We start from the raw sequence: 19,170 nt of genomic DNA, 5'->3' as shown, positions 1-19,170 counted from the left end.
ACGAGGGGGCTCATGTATACGTTGAAGAGGGTGGGACTGAGTGAGGATCCTTGTGGCACGCCGCAAATGACTTCAGAGGCCTCTGACTTGAATGGTGGGAGGCGCACTCTCTGGGTTCTTCCGGCAAGGAACGAGGTGATCCATTCCAGTGCTTTTCCTTGGATTCCGATGTTTCTGAGGCGTTGTAACAGGGTGTTATGACAGACTGTGTCGAAGGCTGCGGAGAGGTCGAGGAGGATGAGGGCGACTGTGTCTCCATTATCCAGTAGAGTTCGAATGTCTGTTGCTGCGATGAGTGCGGTCTCAGTGCTGTGTTTGGTTCGGAAGCCGGACTGTGAGGAGTCGAGGGATTTGTTGGTTTCGAGGAAGGCGGCGAGTTGGTTGTTGACAGCTTTCTCGATAAGTTTGGCCGGGAATGGAAGGACCGAGATGGGGCGGTAGTTTTTGAGTTCGGTGGGGTCAGCTGTGGGTTTTTTCAGAAGGGCGCTGAGTTCGGCGTGATTCCAGCTATCCGGGAATGTGGCGAAGTTGAGGGAGCAGTTGATGACATCTCGGAGGTGTGGTGCTATGATGGAATCTGCTTTGTTGAAGATGTGGTGAGGGCATGGGTCTGTGGGGGATCCTAAATGGATGGAGTTCATCAGGTGGATGGTGTCCTCAGTGGAGATTGGGTTCTATTCGTTAAGGATGTTCAAGGGAGGTGAAGGTACGGCAGAAGGTTGGGTGGGTTGGTCTCCTGGTTGATTGTCGAAGCTGTTGTGGATGTCTGCGATTTTGTCGTGGAAGAACGAAGCTAGGGAGTCGCAAAGGGTTTGAGAGGGAGTGATGTCGTTGGAGTTGGCTGTGGGGTTGATAAACTCTTTGACGATGTAGAATAATTCCTTGCTGTTGTGGGCGTTGTTGTCTAGTCGGTCTTTGAATGCGGCTTTCTTGGCAGTCCGGATCAGTTGGTGGTGTATGCGGGTGGCGTTTTTAAAGGCGTCCCTAGTGCTGGTGTTTGGGTCTTTTTTCCAGGCCTTCTCAAGGGAGCGACAGAGTTTCTTGGATTTCTTGAGATCATCGTTGAACCAGGGGTCTTTTTCTTGCCTAGTTTGATTTGACGTTTTTTCAGGGGTGCTAGGTTGTCGGCGCTGTTGGTTAGCCATTGGGTGAGGTTAATGGCTGCTTGGTTGGGGTTCGAAGAGTGGGCAGGGGGGTTTTGAAGAAGCGATGAGGAGATCTGGTCGATGGTGATTTTGTTCCAGTTTCTTCGCAGAGTAGGTTGGGGATGGATGTGTGTTGCGGTCTTATTGTAGATAAAGTGAACGCAGCTGTGGTCCATCCAATGGGGAGCTGTGGTGTGACTGAAGGAGATATGTTTGCTGGAGGTGAAGATAGGGTCGAGTGTGTGACCTGCGTAGTGAGTGGGGGTATTAACAAGTTGTTTGAGCCCGAGGTTGGCGAGATTGTCCAGAAGGGTGGTGGTGTTGCTGTCATTGCTTTTTTCCAGGTGAAAATTGAGGTCTCCCAATAGAATGTAGTCCTCGGAGGGTAGGGCGTGTGGGGTAATAAAGTCTGTGATGTCTTCAATGAATTGTGCACGGGGTCCTGGTGGCCTGTAGAGGAGGGTGCCTCTGAGTGTGGTCTTGGGGTCGGTGTGGATCTGGAAGTGAAGGTGTTCGGCGCTAGCGAGGTTGGCGTTGGTGTTCGGCGCTAGCGAGGTTGGCGTCTGAGCTGGTTGAGATGCGGATGGAATTTTTGTGGACGATAGCGATGCCTCCTCCTGTTTGCTTGTTGCTGTCTTTTCGGATGATCTTGTAGCCTTCCGGGATGGCTATTGTGATGTCTGGAGCTGATGAGGCGTTCATCCATGTTTCTGTTAGGAAGGCGACGTCCGGAGAAATGGTGTCTAGTAGATTCCAAAGGTCGATGGCGTGTCTGTGGACCGAGCGGGTGTTGAGCAGGATGCATTTTAGGTGGTTGGTGTCAGGTCTCTGTTTGGTGTTAGTGGATGAGGAGTTGGTCTTGGTGCCGTCAAATTTGCAAGAGTTGCATGTGAAGGGTCCATGGGTGTGTCCAGGGGCGGCTTGGGCACAGTTGGGGAGTCGGCCGGGGTTAATGCCTTAATAATGAATCTAATAAGATATAAAAATAATAAATCAAAAATATTTTTTCTATAATTGAGTCTGTGTATTTCGATTGTAATATAGGTAGCCAGGTTGTGAGTTTCTAGTACAAAGATTATCCAGCACTGAGCCCGGTGCAGCTTGTTTTCCAATAGAACTTGGAAGAATATACATGTGTACACTTATTTAAAGATTATTTTTCCTTGTCTGGGTCTCTTGGTGATGAACCTGTGCTTTTTGTTTAAAATGTGTCTAATTAATGTCTACGGCCCCAATTTCGATAGCCCAGAAATGTTCACAAAAGTAATGGAGCTGCAACCCTGTTTCTGGGAGCGGAAGTGGTATTAGGGGATTAATTGTGTTCTGCATGCACACTTCGATAGAGACCCACCCATGGAGAATACTAAACCTCGAACAGACTGAGTATTATTAGATACTTTAAATGGGTTAGAACTCCGAGATGAGTGGAGAATGCATAACCCAAGAAGCGAGTGTTCTCTGTTCATACCGTAGCAACGAACAGCTACAGTCTATTGGATTGCTGCTGTATCTCATCATGGTTGGCCCTGGGAGTGGGTGGGATCTCATACTTGCCCGTATTCTGTCTGACCATTCTCCTCTCCTGATGCGCCTCACAGAGAGAGCAGGGCAACCAGCGCCTTTGGGTGGTAGTGTTGCAAGATCCCCCATTTGCAGCCGCCCTTATGGAAGCTCTTTCCAATAACTTGATGAAAACTGGGGAACTGCGTCCAGCAGTGCAATGGAATGGGAGGCAATGAAGGTTGTGATTAGTGATTTATCTGTCAAAACATCCCATTGAGTTAGGCAGCAGTTGGAATGGGACATTCATGTACAGGAACAGAGGCTAGGTACTCTGGAAGCTTCTCTACACAGAGATCCACAGTCCTCCGAGGAATGGCGGCGACTTACAAAGAACGTATGACTACTGAGGTAGGCAGGATAAACATAAATGCATAGCGTATCAGCAATGCTTCCATATGGAAGGAGATAAGTCCGGGACTTAGTGAGATTGATTAATTCTGAATCCACTCCCCTCCCAATATTTCAATTAAAAGATAGGAAAGGGGATTTGATTTGTACTCAGGGGGCAATTATCGATATATTGGCACAATATCTATCTAAAGCCTATCAAACTAAGTCTAGCGCACCCCCAGATATATTGCAGACCTACTTAGAACAAATTGAGATACCTCAGCTGAACCCTGAGGAAGCAGCAGCCCTGGCAGCCCCTATAACTAAATAAAATTATCTGATATTAGACTGTTTAACTGTTAGAAGTATATATCTGAAAGAAACAGGTTATTATTAGATTCCTTACCTTAGAATATCCCCAGGCGTCAGACTGGATCCAGAAATTTTTGCGTAGCAATACCCCTGCGCGTCGTTAGGCGTCGTCTCTGGCTCCGCGTCCGCCGTCGGCGTCGCCTCCGCCGGAGTGACGTCGTCGGAGTACTTAGACGCCGCCCATGCGCGCTGACGTCAGTTCTTCTTTTTATCGCGCCAGCTAGCGCAGATCCGGAGAAGCTCTACCCCTTAGTCACTTTTTGACTAAAACTTTTTGATCATTTTTGATCCTCTTCTAGTGGTTCTCGACTCTTCGGGTGCCGGTAGGGATGCCCGGGTTCAAACCCTGCTCGAAGTGTAGTCGACTGATGTCAAATACCGACCCCCATCGCCGGTGTCAGCAGTGTCTAGGCCTCGACCACGATGACCGTGCCTGTACCGACTGTCGAGCCCTGACGTCTAAGGTTAGGCGGGAGCGGTCCCGCAAGCGGCTCGAGCTCCGGCAGTCGGCCCCGCGCCGTTCGAGGTCCCGGTCACACGGGAGGTCGAGGGACCGGTCGCGAGGTCGGAGCCCTCGCAACTCCGGAAGTCGGCATCGGTATTCTGGTTCCTCCTCAGATAAGAGGCATGAGAGGTCGGAGCGGCGTCATCGCTCCTCCGACCGCCCCCGACGCTTCTGTCGCTCCTGTTCAGCCGTCGACACGGCCCCGTTGGGAGCCGTATGAGACAGCAGTAGGTACATTCTACTTTAATGAACAGGCCCCGATTGTTGATCCTGGCTACCAGGAATTGGGGGACGACGAGGACTGGGAGAGGTCTGAGGACCCTCTGACACGGGAGTGTCAGGACCAAGAGGACTGGACAGCGGAGCTTGTGGAAGCCAGTGGCCTGGCCCTCTCTCAAGACACTGGTTTTGTCTCCCCACCTACCGTGGCTACGGAGGAGGGGGGCAGCGTACAGTGTAGTGTTGATGCGGGCGGCTAAGGCCTTGAACCTCACGCTCCCCTCAGCGGCCGTGAAGACTAATCTCCTCACCGAGGTCCTCAAACCGCAGGCAAGCTCGGTCGAGCCTCTGCTTCCGTTCAATGAGGCCTTATGTGACGTTCTGCTGGGCACTTGGTCCAAACCCACCTCTGGACAGTCTGTGGACAGGAACGTGGCCAGACGCTAGTGCCCGGCTCCGGGTGACCCTTCCTTCCTGTCGACCCACACCCCCCCCCGAGAGTCTGTTTATCCAGGCCTCCAACTCCCAGACCGCATTCCCGTCTGCTCCTCCCGACAGGGAATCCAAGAGGTTTGAGCAGTTCGGTAAAAAGGTGTTCTCGTCCCTGAGTTTGGGACTGCGGTCAGTTAATACCGCATGCCTCTTGGGCCGCTACACCCACACCCTGTGGGACGCGGTTGTGGACGTGCTGCCACAATGCCCTGAGGAGGTCAGGGCTAAACTCGTCCAAGCCCTAGCGGAGGGTCGAGATGCGGCACAGTACTCTATCCGGTACAGACTAGATACCACCGATACACTGGGCAGAGCGATGGCTACAACAGTGGCGGTTCGACGCCACGCCTGGTTGAGGTGCGCCAATTTTTCGGCCGATGTCCAGGCTACTCTTCTGGACATGCCGTTCGATGGCCGTCGCCTGTTTGGCGACCAGGCAGACCACGTGCTTGAGCGCTTTAAGGACTCCAGGTCTACGGCCAAGGTCTTTGGCTTCTCGGGCCCCCGCCAGCAAACGGGTGCCTTTCGCTCCTTTTGTGGCCAAGGAAATGGGCGCCCCCACACGTGCCGCCAGCCACACGCCGCCTCAACATAACTTTCAGCGCAATGGCGGGCGTGGAAACCGCCGTGGAGGCCGTCGGGGACAACGGCGAGGCCAGTCTGCAACCGCTCCCGCAGCATCTGCCTCAAAACCTTTCTAGTCAGAGTTGTCAGGCCCATGTGACTCCTGTGGGGGGCAGGGTTCGCCATCACCTCTCCCACTGGCGCACCGTCACATCAGACAGATGAGTGCTGCAAATCGTCCGGAGGGGCTACTCCCTCTCCTTCGAGACGACCCCAAATACCATGCCACCGCAGTACCACCGCGTGTCGGGGGACCACTTGAGACTTCTGCAGGAGGAAGTTACGACCCTCTTTGCCAAGGGGGCCATCGAGCGCGTTCCTGGGCCAGAAGTAGGTTGTGGTTGTTACTCCCACTACTTTCTGGTACCCAAGAAGGGCAAAGGGGCCTACGCCCTATCTTGGACCTACGGAACGTCAACGGCTTCCTCCAGAAGGAGAAGTTCAAGATGTTGACTTTGGCTCAGGTCTTGGCTGCCCTAGACCCGTAAGACTGGATAGTGGCATTGGACTTGCAGGACGCTTACTTCCACATCCCCGTCTTGCCGGACCACTGGCGTTACCTGCGGTTCACGGTAGGCCGCGAGCACTTTCAGTTCACCGTGCTCCCCTTTGGCCTTACCAGAGCCCCACGGGTGTTCACGGAAGTGATGGCGGTGGTCGCAGCTCATCTGCGCAGGTTAGGGGTTTCAGTCTTCCCCTACCTCGACGACTGGTTGTTGAAGGCGGGCTCGCCCCAGTCAGTCGTCTGCCACCTCCAGACGACGGCAGACCTCTTGCACCAGCTGGGGTTCTCCATCAATGTGCCGAAGTCACACCTGTGCCCCTCTCAGAAGCTCCTTTTCATCGAAGCGGTTCTCGACTCGGCGCAGTTTCGGGTTCGGGATATACAGGCTCTCAATCCAATCTTCCAGCCTTTATCCCGAGTCTCGATCAGGTTGACGCTGCGACTTCTGGGGCTGATGGCTTCCTGCATCCTACTGGTGCATCACGCCCGTTGGCGGATACGGGCTCTGCAGTGGGACCTGAAGTTTCAGTGGGCCCAGCATCAGGGCAACCTGTCCGACCATGTCCTGATCTCGGAGGGCACTGCGAGACAGCTGCAGTGGTGGCTCACGGACCGCGATTGGGTCAACGGCAGATCCCTCTCCCTTCCCCAACCGGAGCACATGGTTGTGACGGACGTGTCCCTCCAGGGCTGGGGAGGCCACTTGGGAGAGGCGGAGATCAGAGGCCTCTGGTCTCCGGCTGAGTCCCGGCTCCATATCAACCTTCTGGAGCTGCGGGCGATTCGTCTGGCACTGAAGGCATTCCTTCCCTCTGTCCGAGGGAGTGCAGTGCAGGTGTTCACAGACAACTCCATCGCCATGTGGTACTGCAACAAACAGGGCGGTGTGGGGTCCTGGACCCTCTGTCAGGAGGCTCTGCTTCTCTGGCAGTGGCTGGAACATCAGGGCGTGACCCTGGTGGTTCAACACCTGGCAGGTTCTCTGAACGCCAGGGCGGACGAACTCAGCCGAAGGTGCTCGATGGATCACGAATGGCGTCTGAACTCGGACGTGGCGCAAGGCATCTTTCTTCAATGGGAATAGCCTTGGTTAGATCTATTTGCCATCGAAGAGAACGCACAATGTCATCAGTTCTGCACGTTGGAATTTCCAAGGGGGCACTCGCTCGGCGACGCATTTCGTCGCGAGTGGAGTTGCGGGCTGTTATACGCCTTTCCTCCTATACCACTTCTGCCCGGAGTGCGTGCTGAAGAAGATCATGCACGACCGGGCCCAAGTCATCCTTGTGGCTCCGGACTGGGCTCGAAGGTACTGGTATCTCGAGCTACTCAATATGTCAGTCGGTCCCCCGATCCGTCCGCCCCTTCAGGAGGACCTTCTGTCGCAGCAGCAGGGGACGGTCCTTCTTCCGAACCTGTCCAGTCTCCATCTCCATGCTTGGAGATTGAGTGGCGACAGTTGAGGCCATTTGACTTGCCTACTGAAGTCTGTAATGGTATTCTGGCAGCCAGGCGTCCCTCCACAAAGTTTGTATACGCCTGCCGGTGGAACAGATTTGTGGCATGGTGCACAGCAAAGGCTGTGGATCCTCTTTCTGCCCCTCTTTCTGAGGTTCTTCTCTTCCTTCTTTCTCTTGCCCAGCAGGGCTCTGCTCTGGGCACTATCAAGGGCTACCTTTCTGCCCTTTCCGCCTTCGTAAGGCTACCTGATCAGCCTTCTTTGTTCAAGTCCCCTATTGTCACTCGTTTTCTGAAAGGCATCACACACATGTTTCCACCTGTCCCCTTTGTGATGCCTCAGTGGGACTTGACCCTGGTTCTTACTTTCTTGATGTGCGCTCCCTTTGAGCCACTTCATTCTTGTCCTCTCCGTCTTCTGACTTTGAAGACCGCTTTCCTGGTTGCCATCACCTCTGCCAGGAGAGTGAGTGAGCTCCAGGCTCTATCTTGCAAACCTCCTTTCTTATCTGTACACCCGGACAAGGTGGTGTTGCGTACAAGACCCTCTTTCCTGCCCAAGGTAGTCTCTGCTTTCCACATCGGGCAGTCCATCACCTTGCCCTCCTTCTTCCCGCCTCCGCATCCCTCAAAGGATGAAGAGCGGCTCCATCGTCTGGACCCAAAACGTGCGCTTTCTTTCTATATGGATCGCACACGCCAGTTCCGGGTGGATGACCAACTCTTTGTTGGTTACGTGGGTGCGAAGAAGGGACCGGCGGTGCATAAGCGGACCATCTCTTGGCTTATGCATCAAGGTGTGCTACTCCTTAGCTAGAAAGGAGCCTCCAGTTGGGCTGAGGGCCCATTCCAGTTGGGCCATGGCAGCTACTTCTGCCCTGGGTCGGAGAGTCCCCCTGCAGGACATTTGCCAGTCGGCTATGTGGGCCTCGCTGCACACCTTTGCGAGGCACTACTGCCTGGACAGTCAAGTCCGGAGGGATGGCTTCTTTGGCCGTTCCGTCCTCCAGGACTTTCTGGTGTAGTATTGGTTCGCAGACCCACCACCAGGGTTGGTATTGCTGGGCCATCTATTCTAAGGTAAGGAATCTAATACTAACCTGTTTCTTTCAGATGAACAAATAACTTACCTTCGGTAATGATATATCTGTAAGAAACAGTAGTTAGTATTAGATTCCTTACCGCCCCACCCATCCTCCCCGTTCTGCGAACTGATACCTAGGGTTAAGGTCAACCCCTTTCAGGGCCCTAGTTTCTTGGCACCAGTGTTGGTTCTAGCATGGCTCTGCGTATCTAGCGCGGAAAAGCTGTGTCTAAGAACTGACGTCCGCGCGCATGGTCGGCGTCTAAGTACTCCGACAACGTCACTCCGGCGCAGACGGCGCTGACGATGGACACGGAGCCAGAGACAACACCTAACGACGTGCAGGGGTATTGTTATGCAAAAATTTCCGGATCCAGTCTGATGCCTGGGGATACTCTAAGGTAAGGAATCTAATACTAACTACTGTTTCTTACAGATATATCGTTACCGAAGGTAAGTAACTTGTTCAACAAGGCAAGAGAGAAACAATCTGTGCCTTTGTCTATGCAAAAAGCGTTCGTTTCTATGATTTTAAAACCAGATAAAAATCCAGTTCTGCCCAGATCATATGGGCCAATCTCACTCCTGAACTTAGATAATAATATATTATTGAGCGGGATTCTAGCAGCCAGATACTTGCCTCACATGCTCCACTTGGTGCCCCCGGACCACGTGGGGATTATATCCAGGAGGAACACTATTCATAACATGAGATCACTGACACATATTTGGCGTGCCCCGATACTACAGACCGAAGACTGTGCTCTCTTAATGCTGGATATTGAGCAGGCATTTGATTTGGTGGAGTGGGAATACATCTGGGCAGTCCTCCAAGAAATGGGGATGCGATCGGGGTTTCTCCAATGGGTTCATTTGTTATATACAAACCCAATGGCCCAAGTACCCCTCAGGGGAGGGGTTTCCGACAAATTCAGCTTGACCAGGGGAATGAGGCTGGGATGCCCCCTGTTGCAGCTGCTATTTGTATTGGCAATGGAGCCCTTTGCGATTTCGCTAAGAACAGGTATGGAGGATTGGGGAATCCCTTTGGGAGATGCAATACATGTCATCTCCCTATATGCGGATGATATGTTAGTTTACCTAAGCCATCCAATTCATGAGATGCCAGTACTCTTAAACGAGTTGGAAAAATTTGGATTGTTCCCCAGTACCCGTATAAATTTTGGGAAGTCGAAATTAATCCCAAACGGGGGACGAACACAGGGGCCAACCAGTATCCACCCAGAGGTGGGTCTGCCTTGGAAAACAGAGGATATACGATATTTGGGAGTGATATTGTGGCACTCACCCACTCTATTCCTGTAACATAACATAGGGAGAATAATAGAAGGTATCTGTGCCTCATTGGGATTCTGGAAGTCCCTGCCTCTTTCTTTGATGGGAAGAGTGTCCATCATAAAAATTATAATACTACCCAATGCCTTTATACCCTACAGCATTCCTTCTATGGAATTCAGAAGTCATATATTCCTCGGATTTAGACAGGGTATTGGTGGAATTGATGTGGGGCAACAAATGTAAATGGGTGAAACTATAAACCCTCCAACGGAAATGGGAGGATGGAGGTTTGAAGCTCCTCGGTATGAACCTTTATTACGTAGGGGCACTATTGCAACATGTGGTTTTTTGGCTGGAGAATGATAATTGGGGGAAAAAAAGTCTACTGGTGGGCACCTATGGGAGATACCCCGGACCTGAGTTACTTATGATGGGGTCTGCGATCTCAAAAGAATAACCATATATAATTAGACAAGTAGCGAGAGTGTGGAAAGATATAGTTAAAAGAGTAATCTGGAGGACACCCTATTCCCCAAACATGCCATTTTGGGTTATAAGACCCTTTAAAAAAATAGCAGAATCCATGTCTGTCTAGCAGAAGGACAGGGGGTGTCATACAATGGGGGGTCTGTTTAGTAACAGCAGGTTTCTGACTCGGGAGGACGTTATGGCTACTTTTGAATTGGGAGTGGGACGATTCCTGCAGTATGGGAAGATTGCAGCAGTTGCCCAGGCGGTGTGAACCTCCTTACCGGAGGAGCCCCCTAGTACAGCAATGATTATGACGTTCTTATCTATTGCGGGAGGACGTTGCCTAATTTCCCATATTTATAGCACCCTCAGTGACGATATGCCTGTTACAGCCCTTCTGATACAGACAGGGTGGGAGGTGGAATTGGAGAAACCCATATCTGAATGGGCTGCGCCAGAGTGCATGGGGGCGTACGGGAAGTGAGTGCTAATGCACATTTTAAATTAATTCAATATAACTTAGTACATCAAGTATATTTAACATCAGGCAGATTAAGTTAAAAAAATTCTGAACGTTCGGACTTAACTTAATTGTGGTGAATCAGTAGCTCGCTTCGTTCACATGATATGGGCATGCTGGAGCTTGAGTCTCTTCCGGGATGGAGGGCTAGAGAAAATTCATAAGGCTACTGAGTGGTCCTTTACTAGAACAATACGTTTAGTCCTTCTGGATTTAATACCCAGTCCAAAACAGTAAAAGCTAAGCTGGTTCTCGCAAAAAGGAGAGTGGCAATTTCATGGCCAAGTCAGACTCGACCGCTGAGAAATGAATAGTTAAGAGATTTGCATGAATGGGCAACAGCTGAATTGACCCAAATGAAAAAAAATGAGAAATTATGAAACGCTCGAAGATGATGTACAGGCGTGCTCCGCGAGGATTGCAGACCTAAGAGACTCTCAAGGGGAGGAGGTAGAAGAGGGGTCAATATACACCAAAACCCGGGTAACAAAGGGGCGAGGGTAGGAAATTCTGAAGCTGGATATAATGTACTGTTTACAGGATGATGGTTCTTGAGCTTAAAAGAGAGCACAGATAAAGGACTCTGGACACAAACGGGGTGGATGGGACAAGGGTGAGTTACGTATAACTGGCCTAGAAGATGTTATAATTGTGTTACATTGAAAACCGGATCTTCTCATGAAAGAAGTACTGTCTTAATTATGTAAACTATGGGAGACACTGTATTAGATTAATCAGTAAAATGCCATTAAAGATTGTTAAAAAAAATTCAAAGAAAGAAGGGAATGCACATGAGACCTAAAAACCATGGGTGAGGGAATGCATCCAAAGCAGGGCTTTGGGTTCTAATCTCCAACTGAAAATATTGGGGGGTCAGAAAGTTGAGACTTGAACCAAGCAAGTTTGAGTAAAGTCCTCACCAGTTTTGGATAACCTGACATACTGAAGTTTGTAGGTCCCAGACTTTGTAATTTAACAGAACGTAAGAATGCCAATCTGCGACAGTTTACGGAACCAATTCTAATTTCACTGAAATGTGGTAACCGAGATTAAATACCTTCAGAACTTTGCCAGTTCTGCAAGTATTTATGATCTGGTCCTCCAAAGGTGATTGATATAATGCACTGCTGTGAAGTTGTTCATATGAGGATGGGCTGAACACTGAACTTGATTTCATGTGAATGTTTGATCTGCTAAGGAGCCTGCAAGTGGCGGCTCTGAACAATTGATGTGCATAAAGGACTCCTATTGAGACCAAGGACCGCCAATTAAGAACCAATCACAATGTGCTCTCCAGACTGGTATCTTATTTAAAAGAAGATCTGGAGCCGAATTGAAGATTGTTCTGCTGTTCTAGGGTTGTGTTTGTTCTAGCCACCAAGAAAACTCATATTTTGTTTCTGAAACCAGAGGGATTAGATCTGAATAGGATAGACCCATCTTGAGATGATCCATTTTTAGTTTTTAAAGAGCACAGTAGTGTAGTGACTAAGCACAAATATGGCTTGAATAGAGGATGCTAGAAAGCCCACTATGCTTGTTGATGTCTTAGAGCAATGTGAGAAAGAAAAAATAACTGAGTGGTCTTTTCTTGTATTTTTCCTGGGCAGGTGTAGATGTAGAGCTGAAGTTAAAGAATTGAAAGCCCAAAAATTCCAATGTCTGAACAGGAGAAAAATTAGATTTCTTCAGATTGATTATGAAACCCAGACTTTCTATGAAAGAAACTTTGATCCGAAGATAATTGATAAGATTTGGTTTCTTATGATCCATTTAAAGGATATTGCCTACGTGAATTATTAGTCTAATCCAGCGATATGAAATGAACTGTTACTGGGTTTAAAAACTTGGTAAAACTTCAAGGGGCAGGCGAAAGACCAAATGAAACAGCAGTGAATTGAAAGTTTCTTCCTCCAAAAAAACTGAAGGAAACGTGAGCGTATGAGAGACAAGTCTTTGAGGCCCAAACAAACCATCCAATCTTTGGATTAGAGACAATCCTTTAAATGTAAAATAGTTTCCATCTTGAAATGTCATTACACAATGAATGAGTTGAAATGACGAAGATTTATCACAGGATGTAGCTTTTTATTTACATTTTTGATGGATAATATGTTGCTGATCAGACTCCCTTTTGGATAAAATCCTTCATCTCTGTATCCAAGAGCAATTAATCTTGACAAGAAATATGAATTTGGAATAGAAGTTTGAATTAGATCTAAACATGGTTCAGTATTTTCAATAAGAACGACACAGCAAGAATCAAACAAAAATTTCTATAGCGTTTGAAAATTAAAATCTGTTATAATATTAAGTGACAAACTAATTCAACAATACTTTGGGCAGTATTCTGTTTAATAAAAGTGTGAACGAGGAATGTAGGTGGAGTCCAGACCCTTTCGTGTGCAGTAGAAGAGAAAGTCTCCCCAGTGCGGTGTCTCCACGTTGTGTCCACCTGCACACTGGTAAACAATAGAGGTCCTAACAGGTCAGACTTAACTCTGAGTGTGCCACCTCTCCTCATAGTTGGACTATATTCAACCAGTGAAACGTCATTTTTTAAGAGGATACATTGTGATCTCACCACAAACTGGGATCTCATTCTGAAATATTTCTCTAATGAGTTGTAAAATTACTGCTAATATTTATCTTTTTTCATTAGGCTAATTTTCACACAATTTTATTGTCGGGTGAAAAATAAGTGTTGTAATGGATTCATTTGCATGGGAGAGGGGATAGCAGTACTAGTTATAAACATACCATGTAGTAATTGGATTTTAGTTATTTTTCTAGTCTTATGTGGCATATTACTAGTGAAGTCTTACGTCCTTTATTTGTTTTTATCTAGTGTTAAACATCCTTCAAAAGAACCATTAAAATGTGTGGGTCCTCCAATGGAAATTGTTGATGGCAAAACGGGGAAATTCGATGTCACTTACACCTATTCCATAACGTTTGAAGTAAGTCTTACATAGCAACATATTTATAAACCCAATTTACTTATATATTAATGAGCAATGTATGTCATGTTTGACTGTTATGCTTAACATTTCTAATGGAAACTAGTCTCTCTGCAGATAGTCTACCTTTGATGTATGCCAGTAATATACACCAGTTTAAATTCAGTTTGGCCTCTTGTCTTTTTTATTTTTACTTTTGGTATTCAGGTTTCAACACATGCAGCATATGGAAAATGTGATCTCAGAAAGTTGACACCCATGATTGTGCAATGTGGTGTTTACAAGTCCATCCTTTTAACGAGAATTAGAATTTTGAACAGAAGTTGTAAAAAACACTACGAGGCCAAGATCTTAGAGCAATCGCCAGTCTTGTATACATCAGCACTAATAAAAATAATATGAGGCAGAGAAGTCTCCAGAATGTAAGAAAATGTCTCATCCTATTCTGGAATGACTTTGTAAACTGCAAGGAATGAGAACTGGCTTTGGCACCAGAAGTATTTTCTGTGCTGCAATTCAGGTTGTTTAATTAGGTTCTATGAATTGTGGCCAAATTTAGAGAAAGCAGTTGGCTTCTCTGAGTCGAAGATACCTGTTCAAGTCCACAGATCCAAAGCCTAGAATGAGGTTGAGGCAAGATATTTTTGTGCCTGCTCATAAGAGTATTAACACTTTCTTTAATTTACAAGAGCAATATGATGTAAGTTATGAAGCTGTACATTCTTCAATGTCTAAAACTCCTTTACGGTGAAAACTGAGGTGATGGGGATGTTATGAATCCTTACCAAATGTACAGAAGACAAGTGATTTGGACACTTGTCTGTTAGTATATCGTCCACCCTGCAATCACCATATAGTTACTCACCCCAAGTGAGTGTTTATACAATCTTCTTTACATCATACCATTGGTCTTTAACTTTTTTTTAAATATCTTACCACATATCTTATTTTCTTCTTTGATTGTATTTAGTATTTTAACCTTAACTCTACTTTGAAGATGAAACCAGTAACTAAAGAGCAGATAGATAATTCATAACAAAGTCACTGATATCTTGTTCAAAGGCCCAAGGGTTGGGACACCTTTCCTGTAATTTGCAGATTGTAAAAAAATAAATCTCTTTGTAGATACATGGCAGAAGCTGGTTTCTATCAATCTTATTTTCAAGGCTGTGTAACAAGTATTCAGATAGGTAGTAGGAGGACACTTTTATCTTTCTAAACAGTCAGTGGCATACTTCTTGGCTTGTCATAGAGTGAATGCTTTTTGCGGAGGAATATGCCAGGGGTTAATACTTTTAAGTTAATGGATTGTACTACTTCTCCTTCTTTGGCTGTGTGAATATTACTAGCAATTACCTAGATATCATAATGTATTGGTTCTTTCAGTTGATATAGAAGTGTATTTATTTATTTGTGTATTTTATATAGTGCGCAGCTACCCAACAGGGTGTCCCGACGCTCATGCTCAGACCACTAGATCAGACAAGAAGAGGCAATTTAACAGAAGAGGAAAGTTTTAAAAGATTTACGAGAAACCAATTCATCTTGAATCAGGCGAAGGGAGATCGGAAGTTTATTCCACCGGGTGGAAGCACACACTTGAAATGTCTTTCCCCCTTTGCGCACTTTTTTAAATCTAGGGATGACGAGTAGCAGTTTGGAATTGGAACGCAAGTGTCGAGTGCTATTGTAAGGTAGAAGGCACAATGAAAGACAGGCGGATCCGAGGCCTTTTGTAGCCCGTTAAGCCAAAATCATGGCTTTGAACTCGACCCTTTTCTGGACAGGAAGCCAATGTAACTTTCGCAGGTAAGGGGAAATGTGTTTTCGGAGAGAAATGCCACTGACTAGCTGAGCTGCGGCATTTTGGACTATCTGGAGTCTGTGGCATAAGCCTGATGATAAACCAAGATTCCGGCTATTGGCATAATCCAAGTGAGAAGTTATCAGGGCCTGTACTATTGTTTTCCTGGTGTTACTGGGTAAGTAATTAATAAAAAAATTTATCATTCTGATTTTTGAAAAACAAGCTACCGAAACCATGTGGATTTGATTATGAAAGGAGAGACACTTGTCCCATCTAACACCCAGGTTTCTGGCAGAGTCCTTGGGGAGAGCAACAGGGCTCAGATCCACAGGACGCCAGAGATTGGAATCCAAGGGAGAGGCTTGATTGAAAAAGAGAACCTCAGTCTTTCCCGCATTGAGTCGCAGGAAGTTAAGATCCATCCAGTTTGCAATGTCTCTGAGACAGTTTGTCAGGGGGTCAAACGTGTCCAGATTGGAATCATCATACGAGAAGAGAAGCTGGATGTCGTAAGTGTATAATGTCCTCTTAATTCCCGTCTGGGATATTAACTCGGCCAGGGGGGAAAAATAGACATTAAAGAGAAGTGGGCTCAATGAGGAGCCCTGCGGCACTCCCCATTTGAGTGGGCGACTGGGAGATGTGAAGGGAGGGGTATACACTTGTTGTGTATGGTTGGTCAAGAAGGAAGCAATCCAATTAAGGGCTGTGTCCTGAAGGCCTATAGCTCGAAGGCGGTTAAGCAGATCGGGTGAGAGACGCTGTTGAATGCTGCGGAAAGATCCAGCAGCACCAACAACGCCCTCGATCCTCTGTCCAGCGCCCACCGCACGGAGTCGGCCATCTATATCAGGGCCGACTCGGTGCTATATGCTGACCGAAATCCTTGTTGGGTATTGTGAAGTAGGCCATTCGATTCGATGAAGCTTGCGAGCTGTTGATGCGCGAGTCTTTCAAGAATCTTAGCCGGAGCTGGAAGTAAAGAAATGGGCCGATAGTTAGCCGGGTTCTCAGGGTCAGCATTGACTTTCTTCAAGATAGGGACCAAGAGGGAATGTTTCCATGCCTCAGGATAATTGCCGGTGCTCAAGGAGGTATTCCAGATGCTGTTAAGGTAAGGGTTAAGAAATGCTGCTAAAATTTTAAATTATTTAGCCGGCCAAGGGTCATTGGGTGATCCTGACTTGCTTTTCAGTAGTTTCTGAAGGGAACAGTCTCCTGGAATTTCCTGAAAGTCTGCAAAGACAGGGAGTGAAGTCCGGGGGACAGCTTTCCGTGGAGTCATGACTATTTTTGTTGGAAAAAGACATAGATTAAGGCTAATTTCTCTTCGAAGAAATCAGAGAGCTGAGTGCAGAGAGTCTGAGGCACCGGAGGACGGCGATTAAGAGCCTGAGGATCAGTAAAGGTTTTAACCGTATTGAAAATCTCCCTGGAAGAACTGTGAGCCTTGATAATTCTTTCCGTTAGATAACATCTTTTATGATCATTTTCCTGTAATCTTTAAGAGATGCTCTGTATTTAAGTTTACTTTCTGCCGAATAAGTCTGTCTCCAACGACGTTCGAAAGATTTACAGACAGACTTGCATTTTTGAAGGTCATCTGAGTACCAGGGTGCTGCAGGGGCTGAACGATGGGTTTTAATGGGGCGGAGTGGGGTAATGGAGTCGATGGCTGAAATCACCCATTTGTTGAGATGATCTATACGTGAGTCCAGGTCCATAGCTCCTGGAGGGTCAACAGAGGGAAGATGTTCCAGTAGGCATTCTGGGGATATCTTGCTCCAATTTCTGCCATACACCTTGGCTAATATCGTTGGTCTACCATGTTGGGACTTGAGAATGGAGAATGGTATAATGTAGTGATCAGACCATACCACTGGGCTTAGGTCCCTAACTGTGATGGTCAAGAGATTAGAACAGATAAGGTCCAGCGTGTGTCCAGCTCTATGTGTGGGAAGAGTGACCAATTGAATTAATCCACAATCGGCCAGAGTGGATAAGAAATTCTCGCTAGGTGAACAGAATTCATCTTCCGCATGAAGATTAAAATCCCCTAGCAGAGTGAAATTTGCGTAGCGAGAGCTGGATTGAAGGATGAAATCCGTAAGGCTGGGTAAGTGCGACGAGCTGGATTTAGGAGGGCGGTATACCAGTAAGCCTGAGCACGTGATAGAGGCGGTTAATTTAATACAGAAAGGGAGTACCTCTATAGAATCAATTTGTTCATAGGGAAATGAGGAAATTGTTCAGCGGGATTTATAGATAATAGCAATCCCGCCGCCCTGTCTGCCACTCTGACGGTTAGTACATAAGATGTTGTATCCCGCAGGAATGGCTAGTTTCAATGCTGGGTTGGTTTCTTCACCTAGCCATGTTTCAGTTAAAAAAAGTAAATCCCAGTCGTTGTCACTGAGAGTCTGAAAAATGTCTAGGGAATGTTTCACTAAGGAGCGGCAGTTATTAAGGTCGGCATTAAGAGTGAGTGTCATTTGAGGGGTCTGAGATGCGGTTTGGGGGATCCGCAATGGGCATGTTTGTACAGAGATATTATTATTCCGCCGAGAATCACAGGCCTTACACGGGTGGTTGCTGACAAACAATTCAGGAGAAAATGACTGAAAATGGAGGCACCCCAAGGGTCTGAGACAGTAATTCCTGCTGACTGTAAATAATGTTACCATGGGGGCTGAAACCGGCAGCGTTTATGGCCCCGGTTGCGGAAAGGTCGCGGACGGGCGCAGACGGGCTTGCCTTAGGCGCGCATTCGGCGCGCCCGTTGCGCTCGTCCGCTGCGCAGCCTGATGGAAGTGACCGTTTGAAGCGGATGAGGGTGGGAGGGGACAGGCTGCTGCACCACTACCCGACTAATTCCCCCAAGATGGCGGCTAGAATTGTGAATAACCCTGTGACAGCACCTAAATCGGCTGCGGGGGGCCAGAGAAGAGGAAAGCAGGCAAACACTTCAGCGAGCGCTGGTAAATGCAAATAAAGTGTACAAGTAATAAAAACAATCAAAGTTAAAAGCGTCCTCTATACTTCCCGGCTTTTCCCCTCAGGAAAGGTGGTCTAAGCAAAGTATGGCGCCCTAGATGACGCGCTATTTATGCGCGACTGAGGGCAGGAGGGGAAAAGCTGCTGCACCGCTACCCGACTAATTCCCCCAAGATGGCGGCTAGAATCGTGAATAACCCCGTGACCGCACCTAAATCGGCTGCGGGGGGCCAAAGAAAAGGAAAGTAGGCAAACACTCCAGCGAGCGCTGGTAAATGCAAATAAAGTCTACAAGTAATAAAAACAAAGTTGAAAGCGTCCTCTATACTTCCTGGCTTTATGCCTCAGGAAGGGTGGTCTAAGCAAAGAGTGGCGCGCTAGATGGCGCGTTATTTATGCGCGTATGAGGGCGGGAGCGGACAGGCTGCGGCACCGGTACCCGACTAATTCCCCCAAGATGGCGGCTAGAATCGTGAATAACCCCGTGACAGCACGTAAATCGGCTGCGGGGGGGCAGAGAAGAGGAAAGCAGGCAAACACTCCAGCGAGCGCTGGTAAATGCAAATAAAGTGTACAAGTAATAAAAACAATCACATTTTAAAGCGTCCTCTATACTTCCCGGCTTTTCGCCCTCAGGAAGGGTGGTCTAAGCAAAGTGTGGCGCGCTAGATGACGCGCTATTTATGCGCGATTGAGGGCGGGAGGGGACAGGCTGCTCAACCGCTACCCGACTAATTCCCCCAAGATGGCGGCTAGAATCGTGAATAACACCGTGACCGCACCTAAATCGGCTGCGGGGGGGGACCAGAGAAGAGGAAAGCA

General features: G+C 47.7%; 1 protein-coding gene across 1 annotated transcript in view; it reads left to right on the top strand.

The window, feature by feature from the left end:
* The window catches only part of LOC147718680 (transmembrane 9 superfamily member 2-like), a 1,534,671-nt gene that overhangs the window by 635,492 nt on the left and 880,009 nt on the right, over window positions 1-19,170 (top strand). The window contains exon 7 of the mRNA XM_086918630.1: window positions 13,436-13,547. Coding sequence (XP_086774756.1) covers window positions 13,436-13,547 — 112 coding nt within the window. The remainder of the gene's footprint in view (window positions 1-13,435; window positions 13,548-19,170) is intronic.

This window comes from Lissotriton vulgaris, chromosome 4_1 (assembly GCF_964263255.1).
Source record: "Lissotriton vulgaris chromosome 4_1, aLisVul1.2, whole genome shotgun sequence".
NCBI classification, from domain to species: domain Eukaryota; kingdom Metazoa; phylum Chordata; class Amphibia; order Caudata; family Salamandridae; genus Lissotriton; species Lissotriton vulgaris.
This window is presented reverse-complemented; position numbering and strand designations above follow the sequence as displayed.